We start from the raw sequence: 19,308 nt of genomic DNA, 5'->3' as shown, positions 1-19,308 counted from the left end.
TAAATACCCTTTTCTGAGGAGAACCTATAAGAGGCAGCACAATTTGTGATTTAGACCTAGAGCAGCACAGTGTAACCACGATCAATATTACAGAACGGTTCTGCACTGCACTCAAATTCAGCTTCCTTGCAGCAGCGACAAAAAAAAACACCCTCCAAAGCACTATGGCAATATTTAACTCACGAGAAGGAGCTGCCTAAAAGGAAAGAAGCTTGTTAAAAGGCAATTAAAAAGAAAAGCCAAAGAAATTAAATGCTTACAAGTGGCATTAAGACTATGTAAAGACATTGCATCAGAGGCTCAGTGTAAGCCTGGAGAATATTAGCAAAAGATTTTAGAACAGAATAAAAGGAACCACGGTTAAGTAAAAAAAAAACCAAACCACCACCACCACCCAACTCAAAAACTGGACATTATTCCTTCAAGCAAAGAAAAAAAGACAGCAAGCTGGACCAAGCTAAAGTAAAACCATAATTAGGCCAAAAAAGGCTGCGGAACAACTTTACAAACTAAGTCAAAACTCTTCAAACACAGCAAAATCAGGAAGCTTGCCAGGAAGTCTGTAGGGCCAGAAGATGATCACTATGGAAGGAGAACATCTGAGAAAGAGGGAGAACTAAATGAAGTCTTGCACCAGCGTTCACAACATGGTATTTATGGGAGGTTTTCGCATCAAGAGAACCTCTTCACATGGCAAAAATCTGAATCATTATCAGTGGAAGATCCTAATCAATTTATCTCAACTAATTTCTTCTACGAGGTGTCAGGGCCAGATGGTATTCATCCAGGAGTTCAAAAGATCAAGTCAACAGAAAACCCACACTACTCGCACACAAACACACCAAACTGCTAACTCTGCTCTGTTACCAAATACTCAAATCAGGAACAGAGGAAGGGAAAAGTGATGTGAATTTTTAAGAGGCCCAGCACAGGCAACCAGGAAACCCCAGGGCCAGCAGCCCACCGGTTTGGCCAAATGGGCAGAAACTGTAGCAATCAAAAGATTGAAGTTTACACGTTGATGAACACCAATACAACAGGCTTTTCAGACACTATGATTTCAGCACAATCTCAGCAAGTTCCCAAGCCAAGACTTCAGAGAGTTAGGAGGATACACTCTTTTTTTACTGTATTTCCCTTAGCACTTATCACTGACTGGCCTGGGGCTGCCTGACGAATTTGGCCTGACCTAGGCGAGATGCTCCTCTGTTCTGATGCATTGTACCTTTCCAAAGGAAAGGCTTTGGGGGAAAAAAAAAGAAAAAAGAGAAAAAAAAAAAAAATCAAGGGCTTCACCTGCTCTCAGCAAAGAGAGCTCATTGCATTTGTCAACACGCCACTGGAGCTACTCTACCTTTCCACTGCCAGAAGAGTGACTTTTAACAGGGCCCACACTCATTTTGATCTGGGAATCAATCTTTCACACACACACACCACCCACACCCCAGATCAGCCTGGAGAACAGAAATAGGAGAATCTAACTACCCACTACAGAGCTCTCTGACATTTGTGACACTCTATCAAATTCAATGTTTTAAAGCACGAATAAAGCCAACACTTCACCTGTACCAAAGACTTCCCTCCTGGCAGCCCTACACTGAGCCAGTGTCAGAAGCCTTCGGAGGGTCACACCAACCCAATGCCCTCCAGGGCCACCCCTCCATTTCTAACGGAGCCTCCTCCACTGCCTCCAAAAGCAAGGGAGCCAGAAAGATTTGTGTAACTGCTGGGAAGATGCAGTACCAGTCTTGAACCATTTACTTTTAATGCACAGCACTACCTCTAATCCTCAACATCAACATCAACCACAGAACATGGAAATGAGGAATCCTCTAGAAAACCAGAGGGACTGTCATGCTTTGGAAGGAAATGACTGATATTTCAATTGTTTTAACAAGTCAGTCCTGCTGTACACACTGATTTACCTGTTTTCTGACAGATATGTTTAAGCCTGTAGGACTTCACATTTTCAAGATGTTCTTCTCCAGACACAATAGTAGAAATGGTTTTGGGTTTGGGGGTTTTATTTGGGGTTTTTTTAAATTACACTTGATTCTAATACAAGTGGTTTCAGATACCAAGAGCTTCAAAACAAATCCTGTGAGATTCCCCAAATGAACGATGAGAACTGACCGGACAATATTATCACCAGGGAAGCCAAGGTTCTCGGTGAAAAGTCAACAAAGCAAGCCTGCACACTGCAACCGTTGTTTTTCTAGAAACCTCCATCTCAGATAACCACCACAATAGGTTGTCTCTCCAAAAACCTTACAAAGAAAGCACACAAGCCAAGTACAGGAACATCCGTGCTGTTCAGTAACCGATGAGACCAGATCAGGATGTCACATGGCCCACACTAGCTGCCCTGTAGTGCAAACCAGTGCGAAGGTGCAGAACGTAACTGGGAATGGCAAAAGGACACATCTGACAGGTGGAAGGAGGGGCAAGTTGCACAGTTTGCTGGATCTGAACAACGTGCCTCTTGTTGCAATAGGAAAGCCCTTATGAAGGGAAACAGAAGGGCTCTCCTTCTATGTTCCTTTTACAGGTATGTGAGAGGGGAACTTTGAACCAAGCTCAATACATACAGGACCCATGCCAGATGCCTTTCCAACAGTTCTGCCAACATAATTAACTGCATCAGACCTAGATCTCCATTCACCCAGGGAGCCCCTTTGAGGAGGTACCTATTCCAAAGCCCTGGGCAACACAGCCTCTTCCTCTACTCTTGTCTGTGTGCCAAAGCTCTGCCCTGTGGTGCTCCCTCCTTTTCTAACTACCAGTGCCTCCCACACTATAACCATGACATCGCACAGGAGCAGCTAAACTTTCTGACCCTACAATTCACGTATCGCAATCTCCAGAGAGCAGACAGCCACCCCCTTCTCACACCCTGTGACTCCTACTGCACATCAGCTTCCCAATCATTTGCTATCAGCACAGGTCCCAGCATCTTTTCTATACAAAAGGCTACAGTAGAATTGAAAAACCCAGCTGAAGTGCTGTGTAAAGCAGAAGATGTCAGTTCCTACCCAGTATACTTTTGTATGGATTGCTGTCCAGAATATGCTTCTTCCACACCACTGACAGCAAAACTAAAAGAGCCTGTTGAAACCCAGATAGTCGGGAAGTCAACATACGTAAATGTTTGCAAACCACAGCTTAGTCACCTTTCTTGCAGTGTTTTAAGAAGCGGAAAGGACCCAAGTTGTGAAAGGAAAAATTGTAATCCAGGCCTTGTGACGAGATAAGATAGGGCTTAGGCTCTTTTTTACTCTCCCACTGATGTGGGAGATAATGTATTTTTTCAAACTGCACTTGCACAACCAAAGCTCTTCTGGAAGCAAAGCAAACTCCCTTCCTCATCACACTTCTGCTTCTGTGGCATCACCTCATATTGCTTAATATGATGCAATGCTATGTGTGAAGACTGCTTCTCTATGCAAGTCACACTCTGCCTTGAATGCACCTTCCCCCAGTTTACCGGCAAAGAAACGCAACGCAGCAAAACAGCAGCAGTAGATAAGAGGGAGTAAAGCAGAAGAGGGGTTTCAGGCCTGACAGCTACCTCAGCTGCTGCTGGAATCCTCAGTCAGGATATAATACTTTGGTCAAGGACCTACTACAGTCACCAAACACAGCCAGCCCCGGAGGGTTCTGCAGGGCAAGTGCTGAGGGTGCCATAGGGCAGCCTCTCCCAGCAAAAACACTGCAGTCATTCATTTAACTCGCATGCAACTTCCACAGAACATAACCCAAAAGCCAGCTGTGTTTGTGAGGGAGAAGGGGGAGCTGCCTTTGGTGTATGGCTGGGAAGGGAGCACAAGATGAAATGGGTAGAAAAAGTTCATTTCAGGCTCCAGTGTCCATTTATAGAAACTTAGGCATTACTGGGAAAGCCACGTTGCTATTTGGTCAGCACGCCCTCCCACACTGAGCCATGTCCAGGCTCTCGGAGAGTTGGCCACATAGCACTCCTTGTGATCCAAGTACTCTGATCCACCCTGCCCTTCTTTACAGGGGGAGAAAGGAGCCAGGGCTGGAGAATGTCAACCATGAACTACTGCCACTACCAGCTGTTCTTGGTTCCTTGCTAAAATCTTCTCTATTCTAACAGGTAAAACCCTGGGAGATACAGGGCCAAGCTACAGAGGGATGTGAGGCAGATCACCACCTGCCTCTACTTCTAACAGGGATCAAATCTCATCTGAAGAGATGGGAAGCCTCCAGCAGGGACAGAACAACCAAAGAGATCTAGAAGTCCGCTTGAAGACAGGAACTCCACACGATATGCTCCATTTCCACAACACTTCTTAGACTTTCAGATGCTGCCTTCCCTGAAGGGCGAAAGGTACAGAACAGAGTTAGCAGTGAGGCATCAAACAGCAGCACATGCTCAGCACAAACAGCACTGCAGGCTCACCAGCACAAAAGCAACGGCCATTCAGATGTTGCAGACCCGATTATTCGGCAACACCCACCCCACCCACTACCCCATCCAGACTCTTTCCCACTCTTTCCCCCAATTCAGAACAAGAGAAAAGGACCCACCAGGAGAGAGAGAGCACTTCCCTGAATTTCATTCACAGTTTATCATCCAGTTTGTTCACTTCAAAAGCCATCACCTCATCACTGCCAGACTGGTGCTCCCAGCAGTCTGCAGATAGCACCTAAAAGCTCTGCCTCAGGCTGTTTCTGTTATGGAAGCCCTAAATCTCTGAAGTCACATGCCAGCTGCATCAGAACAAGGACAGACCCCACCTGAAGGGGTGCTGCATCATTTTTCCCCAGAGGCAGAGACGAATACGAAGCTGAAGTTTTCCTTCCTCCCAAACCACATCAACACCTTTTATCAACCCCTGCTAAAAAATGAAGATGCAGAACTACAGCAGAAAGATCATCTGACACATCCGCATCCTTACTCCCAAGCCCACCAGCTGCCTGTTTCTCTTTGTCAGAATGGCAAGAGCCAGGAATAAGGTCTATTTCAATCAAAAATAGTAACAATACTGGTGGCAAAGCAATACAAAGTCACAAACACAGATGTTCTTTCATTGCCCCTGTGCAACACAGTTACACACTTCTCTGCGTGCTGCCCATGTCCCTTGCCCATCAGGTGCCCACAGGGAGACAGAGCAGTAAGAGATACGCCTAAAACCAACATGCCTGAAGAAGCGTGGCCCAAGCACAGCAGTCCAGCACGCACCATGGCAGGTGCAACAGAGAGCTGGTACCTGGCCACCAGGCTCCAGCGTATAAATCTCAAAAAGCCACGAGAATTTAACTCGTTACCTGAACATCCCCACCACTGTGTTAGTTCTGTCACGCCGCAGCACTGTGTTTCCTTGTCCCCAAAAGACAGCAGAGCAAGCATGTTAAAGGAAGGGGAAGGCCTGCTGCTCCAGCAAGCACATACTCCTGCAAATGCTACTATCTCAGGAGAGCATTTCTTCCCACTGCGGTCCTGTCACCAGACAGAATGAGGGGACAGTCTCCCTCCAACATAGAAATCAGAAGCCCATTTGCTGCAGCCTGTCAGGTCTGAACCACGGCCCCAAACAGGGTGTTAACAGGGTGATAAATCAATACACCAAAATGGAAGCAGCACGGCCTTACACAAACCGCTCTCTCCCACCCACCTCTTGTGCATGGGACTTCACGTAGATATCCAGCACCGAGCTCCTCCACAAGTGACACTGCTGACGACGTAGCAGGCACGCGACTACTGACGGCTGTATTTCAGAAGCATGTCAGACAAATTCCTCCCAATATTCAAACACATCTGAAGGACATTAGTGAACTCTCCAAAACACTTCTGCTTCCTTACGCCAGAACTTCCACCTGAGGAAAACTGCCCGCATAGATTTTTCCTAGTCTTTTAAGCAATGAGATGCTAGTATTATTTTAATAACACTAATATTTTTAATGCCAAAGTATCCAACATGCAAGTAAACCCCATTCTACACCTCCCCATACATGCACTTGCAGGGACAAGGAAAAAGAATGGAAAAACCTATGCACCTCCCTGTTAAAATGGGGAAAAGTAAAACGTCATGAAAACCAGCAGTGGGTAAACAAGGGAATGTGATCGCCTCCTCCGCAGGTGTCCACGCTCTTCTCTTCTAGAAGCTCTCCAGCATTGATTCAAGAGTGCTCAGTCTAACTCTCCTTTGGACTTCAGATACCACAGACAACATATGGCCAGAAACAAGCAAGGAGAATCTGATACTCTACTAGGGTTTGTTTGTTTTTTAAAAGATATTTAATACCCAGTCTGACTGATTCAATGATTTACTGTTCAAGGCTAACTTTGAACCTGAAGGTTACCATCACTCAGCAAGCAGCAGCGGCATCCTGAGCAGACATCACTCCGGCAGACCTAGATGAACCAGCAGGCAGGGCTCTCCTCAGGACAGCACTGCTTAAGTGCTGCCTAAGGCCGAGAGGGCAGGAGTATCAAACAAAGGAGCAGCGACACTGCCCCACTCCTCCACGTAGTTGGTTGCAATTCTTGATGGAGAGGGACATCAGTGCTTGGCATTCAATAATAATAACAACTCATGACAGTTTTCCACCTTGAGTATCTGTAACTAAGTGACATGGCAAGAAAAGGAAAACCATACAGTTGTAGAGGAATGAGCATAGGGAATAATTTGCCATATTGCCATACTGCAATTACAAACTCGCTATATTGTACCCTTTGCTAACACTCCCTAAAACACAGTCTTTAACTGCAGAGTCAGGAAAAAAGAATGTCTCTGTTTCTTCCTCCTGCCCAACATCACCAGTAAACAAAATAGCTACTTTTCATTCCCTGTAATTATGCACCTCAGAACCCTTGACTAAGGGAATGAATAGGTCCTTCCTGTGGAGTACGCCCTGCCTTTAGCCATTGCCATTTCTGACTTCTCCAATTCTCTAAAAGGAAAGTCTGGGCTTACAAAGCAAAGGCTATGTACTGAACTGAGGTCTCATTGCCCTGTCAGTTCAACCCCCAGAGCAGTGTGGAGCACCAAAAGTGTAGCCAAAGTTTGCTTTTCACAACCATTAAACTAACCCGCTCCTTTTAGGACGATGAGGATACCACACATGCATTTAACACAGGCAGAAAACCTCATTGTCTGGATTTCTTATGCACACTGTTGAGTAACTCCACCTGAATAATTAAAAAAAAGTCTGACAGCAAAATGCTCAGTTACTTATTTACTGCTAAATCAGCAGAGTGCTCATGCCAAGTTAAATGCCTTCCACTCTAAAGATTCATTTAAAACACATAAAAAACAGCCCACTAGCCTGGGTGATAAGAGCGAAGAGGAAAGCTTAGATTCACTCAGAGAAAGATAAGTATGTTTTCTCTTTCCAAAAGACGTAAACCAGAGTCTCCTTAATTCCCTAGCGCTGTTCCACAAACTTCAGTTCCTCAAATACCATCTCCAAGCATTCACCTCTTTTTCCTCAGCAGTATGAATAAATACAGAAACCCAGGAATGTGGGGAAAGGAGACCTCAAACCAACTGCACACAAAGTTATCTGTGAGGAAGAACCATGCATTAGAAACTACCTGAATTGCAAACCATTCAAATCTGAATAGCAGCCACCCACAGGCTGAATCAAAGATGGCCCGGGGTGGTGCAGAGTCACATGTAGGGAAGTGCATTGAGTCTCAAAGCAAGGGGCACAGGTCCAGCCTAGCAGCTAATGCCAGGTTCTCCTTCCCTCCTCTTCACATCAGCATTGCAGAGCCAGACTCACTTCGCTTACGCCACATTGCATCAGTATTAGCCTGTCTGCTTTGTGTAACAGGGATGAGCGGGTGTTCCGGTGCAAAGGTCAAGAAGTTATTCCCCTGATCCTTTCAAAATTTGTCTCCTCTGAGCACTAGCTTGCTGCAAGAAAAGACCATCACAGCTCGATACAAGAGCGCTTGGGGAGCTTACCTCATCCTAGCCTGATGGAAGGTTTGCTTCTTTTCAAAGCAACTGCTTGTGGAAACTCTGTACCTACTTTTAAGAGGTATGAAAGTGCTAAAGTCCTTTTCCTCCAGAGCTCAGTGACAAGGACTCTTTTCAGTAGACAGCTCATCTCCTTTGTCCCATCTAGTTGTCAGCAGGAGGAGGATATTGCAGCGTCAAGTCCAGATGCACCTGCAGATCCGAGGTTTGCAGGACACGCTCCCTAAAGCGTGTTTCTCAGCACCGCGCATTCCCTCCAGCCCGTCCATGGTTCTACTGACTCATACGCCTGGACTGGAGATTTGCAGACACAGGAGTAGGAGGGCACTGGAGAAGACCTCGAGTCCAAACACCTCTCAAAGCCAGAATCACACCGAACCCGCATGCTGCCCCCAACTTTGTAGGCTTAGGTCCCACTTGCCTCTGCCACCACCTCTGCCCACAGCCCAACCCCAGCTGCGTCCCTTCAGGTACCAGCTGCACTTCCCAGGTGGAATTTTGTTTAAGTGCCTCTTACCCCTGCTGCTGCCCTCCAGGCCCTGTGCATTTCTTCCCCCTCCCTGGTTTGCCCCCTTAGCACTCCCAGTCTCCAGCCAGGCAGGTGACAGCCCACCCCACAAGGCCGGCTAGCCGGGTGGCAGCCGCCCATTACCTGGTTCCCAAAGACAGCGATGGAGCAGGCGGTGGAGACCTCGCGGGAGCTGAACCAGACAGAGGCGATGCGGGAGGGCATGCCCAGGATGAAGACCTGGGCCAGGGAGCAGATGACCTGCCCCAGGACGGTGATGGGGAAGAGGTGCGGCTTCAGGCTGCCCAGCTTCACGCAGGCGCCCAGAGCGTTGAGGGCCGAGCCGGCCAGGGCAATGAAGCGCAGGCCCCTCTTGTCCAGCAGCCAGGCGACGGGGAAGAGCAGGGGGATGTAGGTGAGCATGTAGCTCATGGAGAGCCAGTCGATGGCGAAGGCGCTCACGCCGTAGAAGTGCATGAAGATGTTGTTGATGCTGCCGTACTGGATCCACTGGAAGGCGTTGCACAGGGAGTAGCTGCTGAAGAGCAGCACGACGGCCCAGCGACGCCGGGACAGCCGCACCTCGGGGGTGGCGGCAGCGGCGGCCTCCCACACCGCCGCCAGCCCCGGCGCCCCGGCAGGCTCCTGCTGCACCATGCTGGCAGCGCAGGGGCCGGCTCGGCTCCGCTTCCCGCCGGCACCCACCTGCCCGGGAAACCCCGCCCGGCCGCCCCCGCCGAGCTCACTGGCTGCCACCGCCCGGGGAGGCGCCGCCACCGCCCCCGGCCCGGCCCGGCCCTCCCCGCCCTCCGCTCCGCCCCGCCCCGGGGGCGGGAAGGCCGCCTCGCTGCCCGGGACGGAGCGGCCGGCCGCCGGCGCCGCCGGGTACCGGTGGAGCGGCAGCCGTGGCGTGGGCCCTGCAGAAGCGCTGCCCGCGCCGCAGCGGAGGGGCCGCGACCCCCTCCCACGGCCGCCGCCCCCCGCCATTTCCAGGCCCCGCCGAGCGGCCGCCCGGTGCAGGGGAGGCTCCTGCGCATAAACCGAAGTGATGGACCAGGAGGCGGACTGACCCAGAACTGTGTCCTGGGGGAGGCTGTGCGCGTGTGGGCAGTGCCCGGCCCAGCCAGAGATGCCAGGGTGGGCGCCTGGAGGATGAACCAGTTTCGGGTTTCGTTTGGGTTGGCTTCTGATGGTTTTTGTCATGACATGGCACACCACAAAGTGAAAACATCTCAATGTGAGCCAAAACATCTCAAAGAGCCAAAAGTGATGTTTGTTTTCATCCTCATGGGGAAACACAGTTCATAAGTCAGCTCGTGTTTTCCCACTACATTAGCAACACACCACTCTGACAGATTCCTGCCTGGAGATCGCTTACGATCTACAGTTCATTTAATTAACATCGCGTTATCTGCACTGTACAAACATTACTCAGCACAAGCTTTAAAACATGGACTTGGCTGCATGCTAGTGGTCAGCTCTCCTCCAGCACTAAACACACAGCTCAAAGTTCACTTGGATAAACGGGAGCAATGACATGTCTGTAGGATGTTGTATTCCTGAAACAAAGATTTGGGTCAGAGAATGAAAAAGTGAAGTTCCTCTGGGTTGTATTTACTTTGTGGAACGCTGTCAGAGGTTACTGATGCTGTCCGCTGAATTATCCACCTGACTACTGCCAGGAGCAAAGGCAGACACTCAGCTTTGGTGCCTTTATGTTCATATATCCCATGCAAGCAAAAAAAAAAAAAGCTTTGGACAAATTATTCCAAGGAGAGCAAATGTCACATTAAGTGGTTCTTGCTGTGTGTCCTTGCAGAGCTTGCTTCTTGTCACCCGCTTGGCTTTCCTACTCCCAGCAGAGCGGCCAGGAGCACAGCTGGAGGCAAGCGAAGCCAGCGCAGCCTTCCCCACGTGCTCTGCTGAAAGCACCGCAGGGCAGAGCAGCAAACCTTCCTACTCTCCCCTCCTCGGCCCACAGCTTTGCCAGTGAACCTCCAGCCTCACCTCAGATGCTCATTACAATGGTACAACATAACCACGATGTAGCCCTTTTACATAATAAACAAGAAAAGCAAATTCATAAGCAAGAGGCAGAAAAGAGGTTTTCAGTCCCATTTTTTATTAGGTTGGGCATCCAAAGTTATTCCAAGCTTTGTACTGAGACAACAGAAAGAACAGAGGAATTTGTTCTAATAAATTTGTAATTTAAATGTATCAGGAATGCAATGAGTGATAGCGGTGCAGAGAGCGCAGAGGTGAAATGGAGCAGGAACAGGACTGTCATGGTCCAACAGCTGCTTAGTCTGAGAACTCTGAGGATATAGCTAAAATAGTATAGAAAATTAACTTTTAGGTTCATCAGATTTGAAAAAATCAAAGTTACCCAGAGGTAATCACTACCACTGGCTAAAGAGCAGTCGAAAAGGAAAGATCAAGAAAAGAAATAAACAGGCAAATTTTAGCAAGGCAAACTGGGTTTGCTCAGAGGAGCGTCATTTATTAATAATCCCAAAAGCAGAGCGAGGAGCAAGATTTGCAGATGGTAAGACATTATTTAAGTTACTCAAGGCTAACTTAAATATGTCACCTACATGTTGTATTTAGGTCTGTATGACCTTAGGACTGTAGCTTTAGCTATCTGTAGCTGAAAGTGTTATCACAGTCCATGGCATCTTTAATTTGTAAACTCGGATAAATGCAGGATAATGGAGTTAGGTATTGTATGGCAGTCTGCTGTAGTCAAAGGTCTCTGGGCAGCAGAGAGGAAGATACCGGTGACTAACAGGGGTTGAATGTGGTTTTCAGGCTTAGGTCACAGAAAAAGAAAAAGCAGAAAGAGTATAAAGAAAGAAAGGAGTTGAGGAGACACTGTCATACATTAGGAAAACACTGAGAACAGTTAAATTTCTTTACATGTGACTAAAAAGAGAGCACAAGAGCACACACACATAGAAAAAACTTTAGATATATGGAAAAGGAACAAGAAACGCACACTGGGTCCTTTTCCTCCCACCAGCCCTACTCCAAACTGGAGTCAGAAACAGTCTGTCATCTTGAGTTGTGTTTTAGTCCCACCTTCAGCTCCTAAATTTCTTGGGAAAATCCTCGGTTTTACTCATCACCAACAAAAAGTCCATAGCAAGCCAGAGCTTGCCGAGCTGTTTGCTTGCACTAAACCAATGTCTTAGCCCAATCAGAAAAGTCAAACAGTAAATCAAGAGTGACTAAAACACAGACCCTGCTGAAAATAACAGCTGAAAGTAGATGCATTAAAGTAGTGCCCAGCGTCTGGTGACTGCAGCCTGTCAAGTGAACATGAGCCAGGCAGGGAAGCAACCCTGACTCCCCCAAACCCGATTTAGTCAAGTATTTTTCATACCTATAGGCCCACACTTCCCAGAAGTCCTCTCCTCTGATTTCAGGGCTGTTTTGTTTTGTTTCTGGCTCTGTGAACTCTTCAATCACCCCTTTATATAATTTGCCAATTTCTGGACCAAAATAAAACCCCTGTGCTTAGCATTTCTTCCTCTCTCCATTGCCGCATCTGTTCCTACTCAGATGAGCCTCTTTCCCTTCTTGATGCAACACAGCAGCTGCTTTTGGATTTCCCTCATCAGAGCATCTTTATATAAAAATTTCTTAGCCATGAAAAATTATTTATGTTTCAGGACAACCCCTTGAAGTGGATCTTAAAGCTAGAGGGAAATCTCCTTTACACAGAGATTGACACAAGTGCTAGAAAGGTTACAGGATCCTGTAGCCAAAAGTATCTGTGAAGGTTGGAAGGCAGAGGCAGAAGCAGGGCCCAAATTAAATCTAATAGTACAGGCCATCAGATAGAGCCTAACATCTCTGGCTTCCCTACTGATCTCAAGAAATCCAACTTCTGACACTCTTGCCTTTATGACCAATGAGTACATGCAATTCCTTTATGTTCTGTAAGGACTGAAGAACATGCCTTGGAACAAGCTTGATTTTCTCAAAGCCCACACAGTAAACAGAAACGTTAGGGATGTTGCTCGCAATGATAATCCAGCTTTCTGATGTCTAGTGGATGGCAATAGGCCTCAATGACAGGCAAGGCCATAATGAATGGATGGTGGGAATTGGCTTGGAAGGTGTGCAGAAGGCACATTAGAACATTATTGTGGAAAGAATGATTCCTTTATGCCTTTTCTCTCCCACGCTGGACCAGAGGTCCAAGAAGTAGGTGGACAAAAGGTGAAGGTTGCCAGGGAAAAGTGGGTACTCAGGGATCTACTGGATCTTCCAGCCATGCAGTTCCTGCAGAGACTTTCGAGCATGCTTAGGCTCCCTTTAAATGGGAAGTATCTAAGCTCACAGGATCATGTCCCTTGCTCTCAAACTCACAGCATTGTGATTTCTGCCTCTAAATCTCATAATTGCACTTAGAAGGCTTAGCTAGTGCAGCTCTTGGGTGGCTCTATCACATTTGGATTGATAAGACTAAGGTCTAGAAGAGATGTCAGAAGATCTCCCAGTCTATCCCACACAACCTCTCACAACAGACATCGCAGGGAAGGTTACAAGATCTTTGCTGGCAGAGGGAGAATATTTTATATAGGGTTCAACACCCAAACTGCTTTAGTGGAGGTCTTCAGAAGTCAGATAGTTGTATCATTAGACCCAACGGCAAGACTCGAGTAGCTGGCAGAACCACTCGCTTCTTCTGGGTCACAGCTGGCCGCAAGGCACAGCTGGAGGCACCGTGCCGAGCGGGCTGGCCGGGGCTGCCGCCTCGGGCAAGGGCAGCGCCCTTCCCCTATGGAGCAGGGGAGGCTGCGAGCCCTCTGCTGGCACCTATAGCTTTCGACACCCCAGGAGCCACCAGAAAGCAGGACCCAGCGTATGGCTTATAAATGTAGTGGATTAGTTTATTACTGTAGATTAGATAGACACACAATTATTTTGATACCCTAAACCCTTACGAATCTTTCCTATTACATTTCCTGTGTAAAGATCTGGGGACGTGTACAGCGATGGACAGCCACATTTCTAACAGTGCAGCATGCAGGCTCTGCAGCATTCAAAATTTTGCAAAAATTACCTTCCTCTACACAAAACGTGATGGCTTAGTTGCACAATCTAAATCTCATCTAGAGAAGACTGCAGACCTCAGAACCACCAAAACCGTGCAGGCAATAACTTTGAGCACCAAACTTATCCTCTTCAAAGTTTAAGGCCTTTCAAAAGCATAACTCAAGGAAGGGAAATAATATTTTGCTCCCCTTCAGCACATCTCATCCGTAGCTCTTGGAGAACTTCACTGGGGATGCATCACCTACATCCATTTTAGAGGGGAAACGGGGCACAAAGAGTTAAGGTGATTTGCCAGTGTCCCTGCCAGGGGCAGGGCTGTTGTTCCTGACTGCCAGTCTGACGCCTTCCAACCTCGCCTGCAAGGGCTTGCCCAACGGCAGCTTGAACTACCACCTCTGTACAGATCTAATCTCCCTGTTCAAAGCCTGGCTTTAACACAGCAACGGCTTTAGTTTAACCCTGTCCAGCTCAGGTGTGATGTTTGTATGGATGAATCATATAGGTCTGAACTGCAAAGAGTACATGGGAGGGCATGGCTGAAGTGCTAATATTCACAGCTGCCTTCTTGCAGCAAGCAAAGGGTGTAAAAAGGAGCGTGCAGCATGGAAGAGCACTTGCACCCATGGTACCTCAGATGTGCCGGTCGCTGGTTAGCGCACACCCCTTGAGACACAGGGTGGTTATGCTACTTCTACATGGCCTTCTGCAAACATATATCAACTCACTCTGCCCTATGCTCTCATCTGGCCGGATGAGAACCAGCTCTAATCCAAAAGCTGTGTAACTGTGGTTAGCCTGCTGCGCTGCTCGAGCGTCTAAGCCCAGCTCTCAACCTTTGCTTGCGAAAAGCTGTGGAGGTACAGATAGTTGCGAGGAGAGCCACGCATAGAGTCTGTTTGCTCTGTCATTGGAGCAAACCCACCTCACTCCTCTGCTGTGCGCCAGGCACACACACAGGACATGAAGATCTCTTCGCTCAGCTCAGAATAAAAGAAGTGAAAAAGGAGCCAGCTAGACTCAAAACTCAGCTACAATCTAGATTTACATCCCCAGTCCAGATCAGGGTCACAGATTAACCCCCAAATACCAAAAGCTCAAAGTATATAAGCCCTTCTTACTCAGCATCCTTCAGCCTCCATCTCAGTGAGTCATACCAGTTCATGCCAATGACACAAAAAATGTTTTCATCTCCTAATGCTTGCAGCTGGCATTAATTAATAATTAAAGAGTGCTGGAAATGTGCACGGCTCACTGCTGAACTCAGGCACGTTCCTCTTCTTCCTGCCACTCACACTGCAGCAAAAAAGTCAAACCCAGGATGAGTCCTGAGGCTCAGGGCACCACACCATTGCCGTTGGGGTGGGGGGAGAAAAGTTGATTGCGTCTTAGGAAAGAGTACAGAACGGGTGCAGGAGTTGGGAGGAACGTGTGCTCTCTCTGCGTGGATGTCTCTGAAGCAGCAGGCGCCTGCAACCTCAGCTGCAAGAAAAATTATGGTCTTAAGTAGTAACCTTAACACACTGGTTGTAACCCTGCCCTGGCAAGAAATGAATATATATTCCCTACTGTTTAGTTGGGTAGATTTTTGATTAACCTAGAAAAGTTTATGTATACACATGTTGCTGCCTCACTGCTCAAATCCCCTCCAGATCATGAAGCAATAAGGTGGCAACAACAAGGCAGAAGAAGAACCCAGACAAAGCAAGCACAGTGCTGCTTGCTAGGAGGAAGTCTCGCCATTTCATGCAATGCTTTGTTTTTTTTTCTCTTCTCGCCAGCTTTTGGTTCATAAAAATACTTTGTCTCTTAGCAGTGATTCCTGGTCTTCTTTGATCTCTGTGTGCTGAAATATTAGGGCCCAGACAGCATTCTTGTATGACAAGCACTGGTTTGGACACTATAGTCATTGTAAGAGGCAGAGAGAGGGTCTCTTTTGTGGGCTGCTGCTTTGGTTCAGTATGCAGGAGATTATCCTCTTGCTGATGCAGGCTGGCAGCACTAACAGAAGTGAATTCTGAGATGGGATTTGCAAAACAAGTGCATAAATGGTTTGGAGCCACAGCAAAGCGGGAAACGGAGTTGCTTAGTCTGTCCTTTGCCAAACTGAAGATGTGCCTCTACTTCTCTTCTGACTCCATGCATACTGTGCTTGGGTATTACCCCTTCTTCTGTCCCTCAAGAGAGAAAATTCACATGTGAATCAATTTAGAGGGAGGGCATCATACCAATGACAGCTGGGATCATAACAGCCCCATACAGTAGGATGAATGCACCTTCCCCTGGACTGGCTGGCTCTGTGTCTACCCACCTTGGCACCTGGCACATTGGGAGCCTGCAGCTGAGCTGAGGAGGATGAAGCAGGAAGGGAATACCAGGCATAAAAGATTGCCCTGAGCTTCCCATCTGGGGAGATACTTTAAGCTTAAGTCAGCACTGAATGTCGTATCTTTATTTATCTTACCATAGAAGCAGCCCTGAAATGCTGATACTGAGTGCTTGTAAAGTGCTGAGCCTGTGCTTTTAGGGGGATGGAAAGGGAGAAAATTACTGCACCCTCCATGTTTTGTGACTTGCTGTCCTTCTGCACAGAGTTGCCAGGATGCCTTGATCCATAGGAGGTATTGAGATTCAGTGAAGGCCATAAAGGAAAATGTAACTCTCATGTCCCCCCAGTTCCCATCTCCACCCTCTGATTTTATCAACAGTTATTTGCCACACACCTCTGTTTTGTCTGCAGAGAAGACACCAGCCAGCAAGTAAATGTGGAGGCAATGGTCACTAAGGATTGAAAAGTACCCACAGCAGCTGCCTCCCTGTGCCATCTTCCACCTGCCCTCACTGCTCTCCCAGCTCTAAACCATTGGGCTTTCGGCTGGCTTTGCCCACTATGCGCCCACAGCAGAGCTCCCAAGACAAGGCTGCTGGGCAGAAATACAGCCCAAGTGCTTCTACAAAAGCTTTCCTGGGTATCAAAACACTGAAATTCACCGTTCTCATCTCAGGTCTTGGTGAAGGTGATTGTAGTTTACCAGGGCTGCAGCTGGGTCTATGTTCATTTAAGCAAGTAGCTGTTACCCCTCCACCCGTGATGCTTCCCAGTGCTCAGTCCCCACATCCAGCCCGGCACTGCCTGCACACAGCTCTGCAAGACCCATGGGAGCTGGGGAAGGTGGGGGACACCAAGCCAAGTTCCCCACACCCTTGCACAGCAATGGAAACATGCTGGGACCACAAAGCAGAACCGGCCCCTGGCCCAAGCTATGAGATCCTTGTCTAAGGGAGACCACAGCCCCGCATTTCCACTTGTATCTGGACATCCCCTTTCAGGCAGCCTTACCCAACCCTTGCCTTCACACACACATTAACCTTGAGACTCTCAGTTCTTTCCCTAGTCTCTGGCAACAGCCAGGCTAACCTTCAAGCCAGCTCTGCTGTAGGGAAGCACAAAGAGGAGGCTGCTGAGAAGCACGGTTGTAGGCTAGGAGAGCTCAGCCTTTGCCCAGCAGAGGCCAGCACAAACGCAGCATTTCAGCAGGCTGTGCTTGCAGGGAAAAGTTATATCTCTGGCCTACCCCGGCTTGAAAAGTCTCTCAGCCTCCTGTGAGCCCTCATCTCTTTACCACTTTGAGAGAGCTTTTCAGTGAGGGACTATGTAGTGCAACAGAAAGACACTGACCTCCTACCTGGGTAGGGACATGCTGCCACAGGCACGGCCATCACCCAATTTCTCCACTTTTGTGCCCAGAAGCATCCCCTTCCCTTGGAGCAGCAAGCAGGACGGTGCTCCTGGAGGCTGGGCATGGGCAGATAATACTCACATAACACTTTAGAAATGCCAGGTGCCATGGAAATGAAGTTCAAAAGGAATTGCATGGCAGGTAGGAGCAGGCAATCGAAACCAATCAGGGATGATTGCCCTGGGCACCACCCTGCCCTTTGCTCCTCATTTGAGCTCATTAACAGTTCAATAGCTGACAACAGTGAGGGCCATAACAGAGGACAGGTACTTGGCTACTTAGAAATCAGAACTAGTTGCCTAGGAGGAGCCTTGATTAGAGGCCAGGAGCCTGGGAAAGAGAAACAAGAGACAGCACCGGTACAGAAGTGAAGGAATCTCCTCAGGTAGCCTGAACAAGCAGCTTGTGCAGCTCTGCAAATAGCCTCAGGAAAAGAGATTTTTCTCAGTGACTGGTTGAAAGGGCCGGTGGCCCTGGAAGGATGTGTTGTCCCTTGTTGTTTGGGTGCTGAGGATGGTCTCCCGGGGAACTATTCTTCATAACAGAGAGAGACCAGACCACATCCGAGACACCTAACAATCACCAGAAGCAACAGAGAGGTCAAAAACCACTTGAACCATGCAGATCATCTTTTGTGATCAGGTTTTTGAGGGCAAGACTGGGGCAAAGACAAGTCAGATTGGAAGATTCATCTCTTAGCACCAACATCCACCCAGTGTTTGGCCAAAACGGCTGAGCACAACGCTGCTTGAAGGCCTTCCACCTCACAGCCAGCCATGCAGAGGAAGGGCACCTTAACTGATGATGCCAAGACTATTGTTTAGGTTCTGGAGAGGATGTTGTTGCAAACCCGTCTCCCAGTCTCACCACTTACCACTTATTTTCATTCTGAGTCGCAGGAGTAAGTCTGAGACATTACCAGTGAGTAGTCTAGCAATTCTGCGGGCACTACGCAGAACCCCACCCAGCCTGCAGAATCTCAGACTTCAACAGCTCTGCAACAAAAATATCGGCTTCGTGTCTGTGTGAGCATAGGTGATACATATACATCCAGGCAGGACCTTCTCCATCTGCCGCTAAAACCAAGCTTAGTATTTTATAGCCATGAGGAAACACGAAGGCCCACAGCAAGGATGAGATTTCTTGTTATTGTAGGCAATGCTGTGTTTTTGCTGGGCTCTTTTGCATCCTCCAGCGAGGAGCATGAGCCTGAGGTGCCCAGCACAGCAAACCCCAAGCGAAGTAGCAGTAGCTTTTTTCTCTGATTCTGTGTAACCCAGGAAGCATGGGGGCATCAGAGCCCTAAGGAACAGCACGTGAAAAATCTGGGAGCAAACCCACCAGAAGCTGAAGGAGCAGAAGCGGAGCCTGTAAAAACAAGCTCCTCTAGAGCTGCAGCCAGTTGTTTCTCCCAGGCTCAAAGAGCCAAATCCCAGAGAAATGCAGTTTGGGAGGGGCCTCTGTAGCCTGGGTGGCTCAAGGCATGGCCTGTGTGAGGTATCAGCAGCTCTGGTTTTTGTACCACTGGTTAGAGTGAAGCCTATTGGTGTGAGATCTAGCAGAGGGGGGGTGGTGTAAGACACACTGAAATTGTTCCTGCTGCTTTTTTGTGAATGTTGTTAGAATCTTTTTGCTGCCTGTAGATGTATTCTGCATGTCCTATATGGAGAAACCCAGCTTCCCAACTGGAATAACCACCATCCTCCCCTATGTGTGAGCATCGCCCCCGGGGCGGGGGCAGAGCTGCACAGACAAGGGCCAGTGCAATTGCCCATTGGCTCAGCACTGCTTTTGTGGGGTGGTGACACCCAGGCCAATGTGCTGACACCAGGCATCCTTGGCCAAGGTGCTTCCCATGCCGGCACAGAAGCTGGAGGCAGAAGGTTCACCAGCCTCTTAACAGGGCATGGCAGGAGAAATCGCGGTGCTACCTGTGCCTCTCCTGAGGACAGCTTGATGAGGAATGGCACTGTTTGGTTATCATCCCATTAGTGCGAACCAGAGACAGAAAATGGGCACAGCACAGCACATTACAGACTTTTCCAAA

The 19,308-nt window shown here is 48.3% G+C and overlaps 1 protein-coding gene across 3 annotated transcripts in view; it reads right to left on the bottom strand.

The window, feature by feature from the left end:
• FLVCR2 (FLVCR choline and putative heme transporter 2) overlaps nucleotides 1–9,206 on the bottom strand; it is a 42,707-nt gene extending 33,501 nt beyond the window's left edge. For all 3 annotated transcript variants that reach the window (XM_087747377.1, XM_087747378.1, XM_009474480.2), the window contains exon 1: nucleotides 8,605–9,206. In XM_087747377.1, the coding sequence (XP_087603503.1) occupies nucleotides 8,605–9,117 (513 nt within the window). In that variant the 5' untranslated portion in view covers nucleotides 9,118–9,206. The remainder of the gene's footprint in view (nucleotides 1–8,604) is intronic.
• Nucleotides 9,207–19,308: the final 10,102 nt, after the last annotated feature.

The sequence above is a fragment of the Nipponia nippon genome, unplaced genomic scaffold (genome assembly GCF_047370975.1).
Source record: "Nipponia nippon isolate SJK-2023a ecotype South Korea unplaced genomic scaffold, ASM4737097v1 scaffold_11, whole genome shotgun sequence".
NCBI classification, from domain to species: Eukaryota; Metazoa; Chordata; class Aves; order Pelecaniformes; family Threskiornithidae; genus Nipponia; species Nipponia nippon.
Note: the sequence above shows the minus strand (reverse complement) of the source record. Positions and strands in the feature narration are given on the sequence as shown.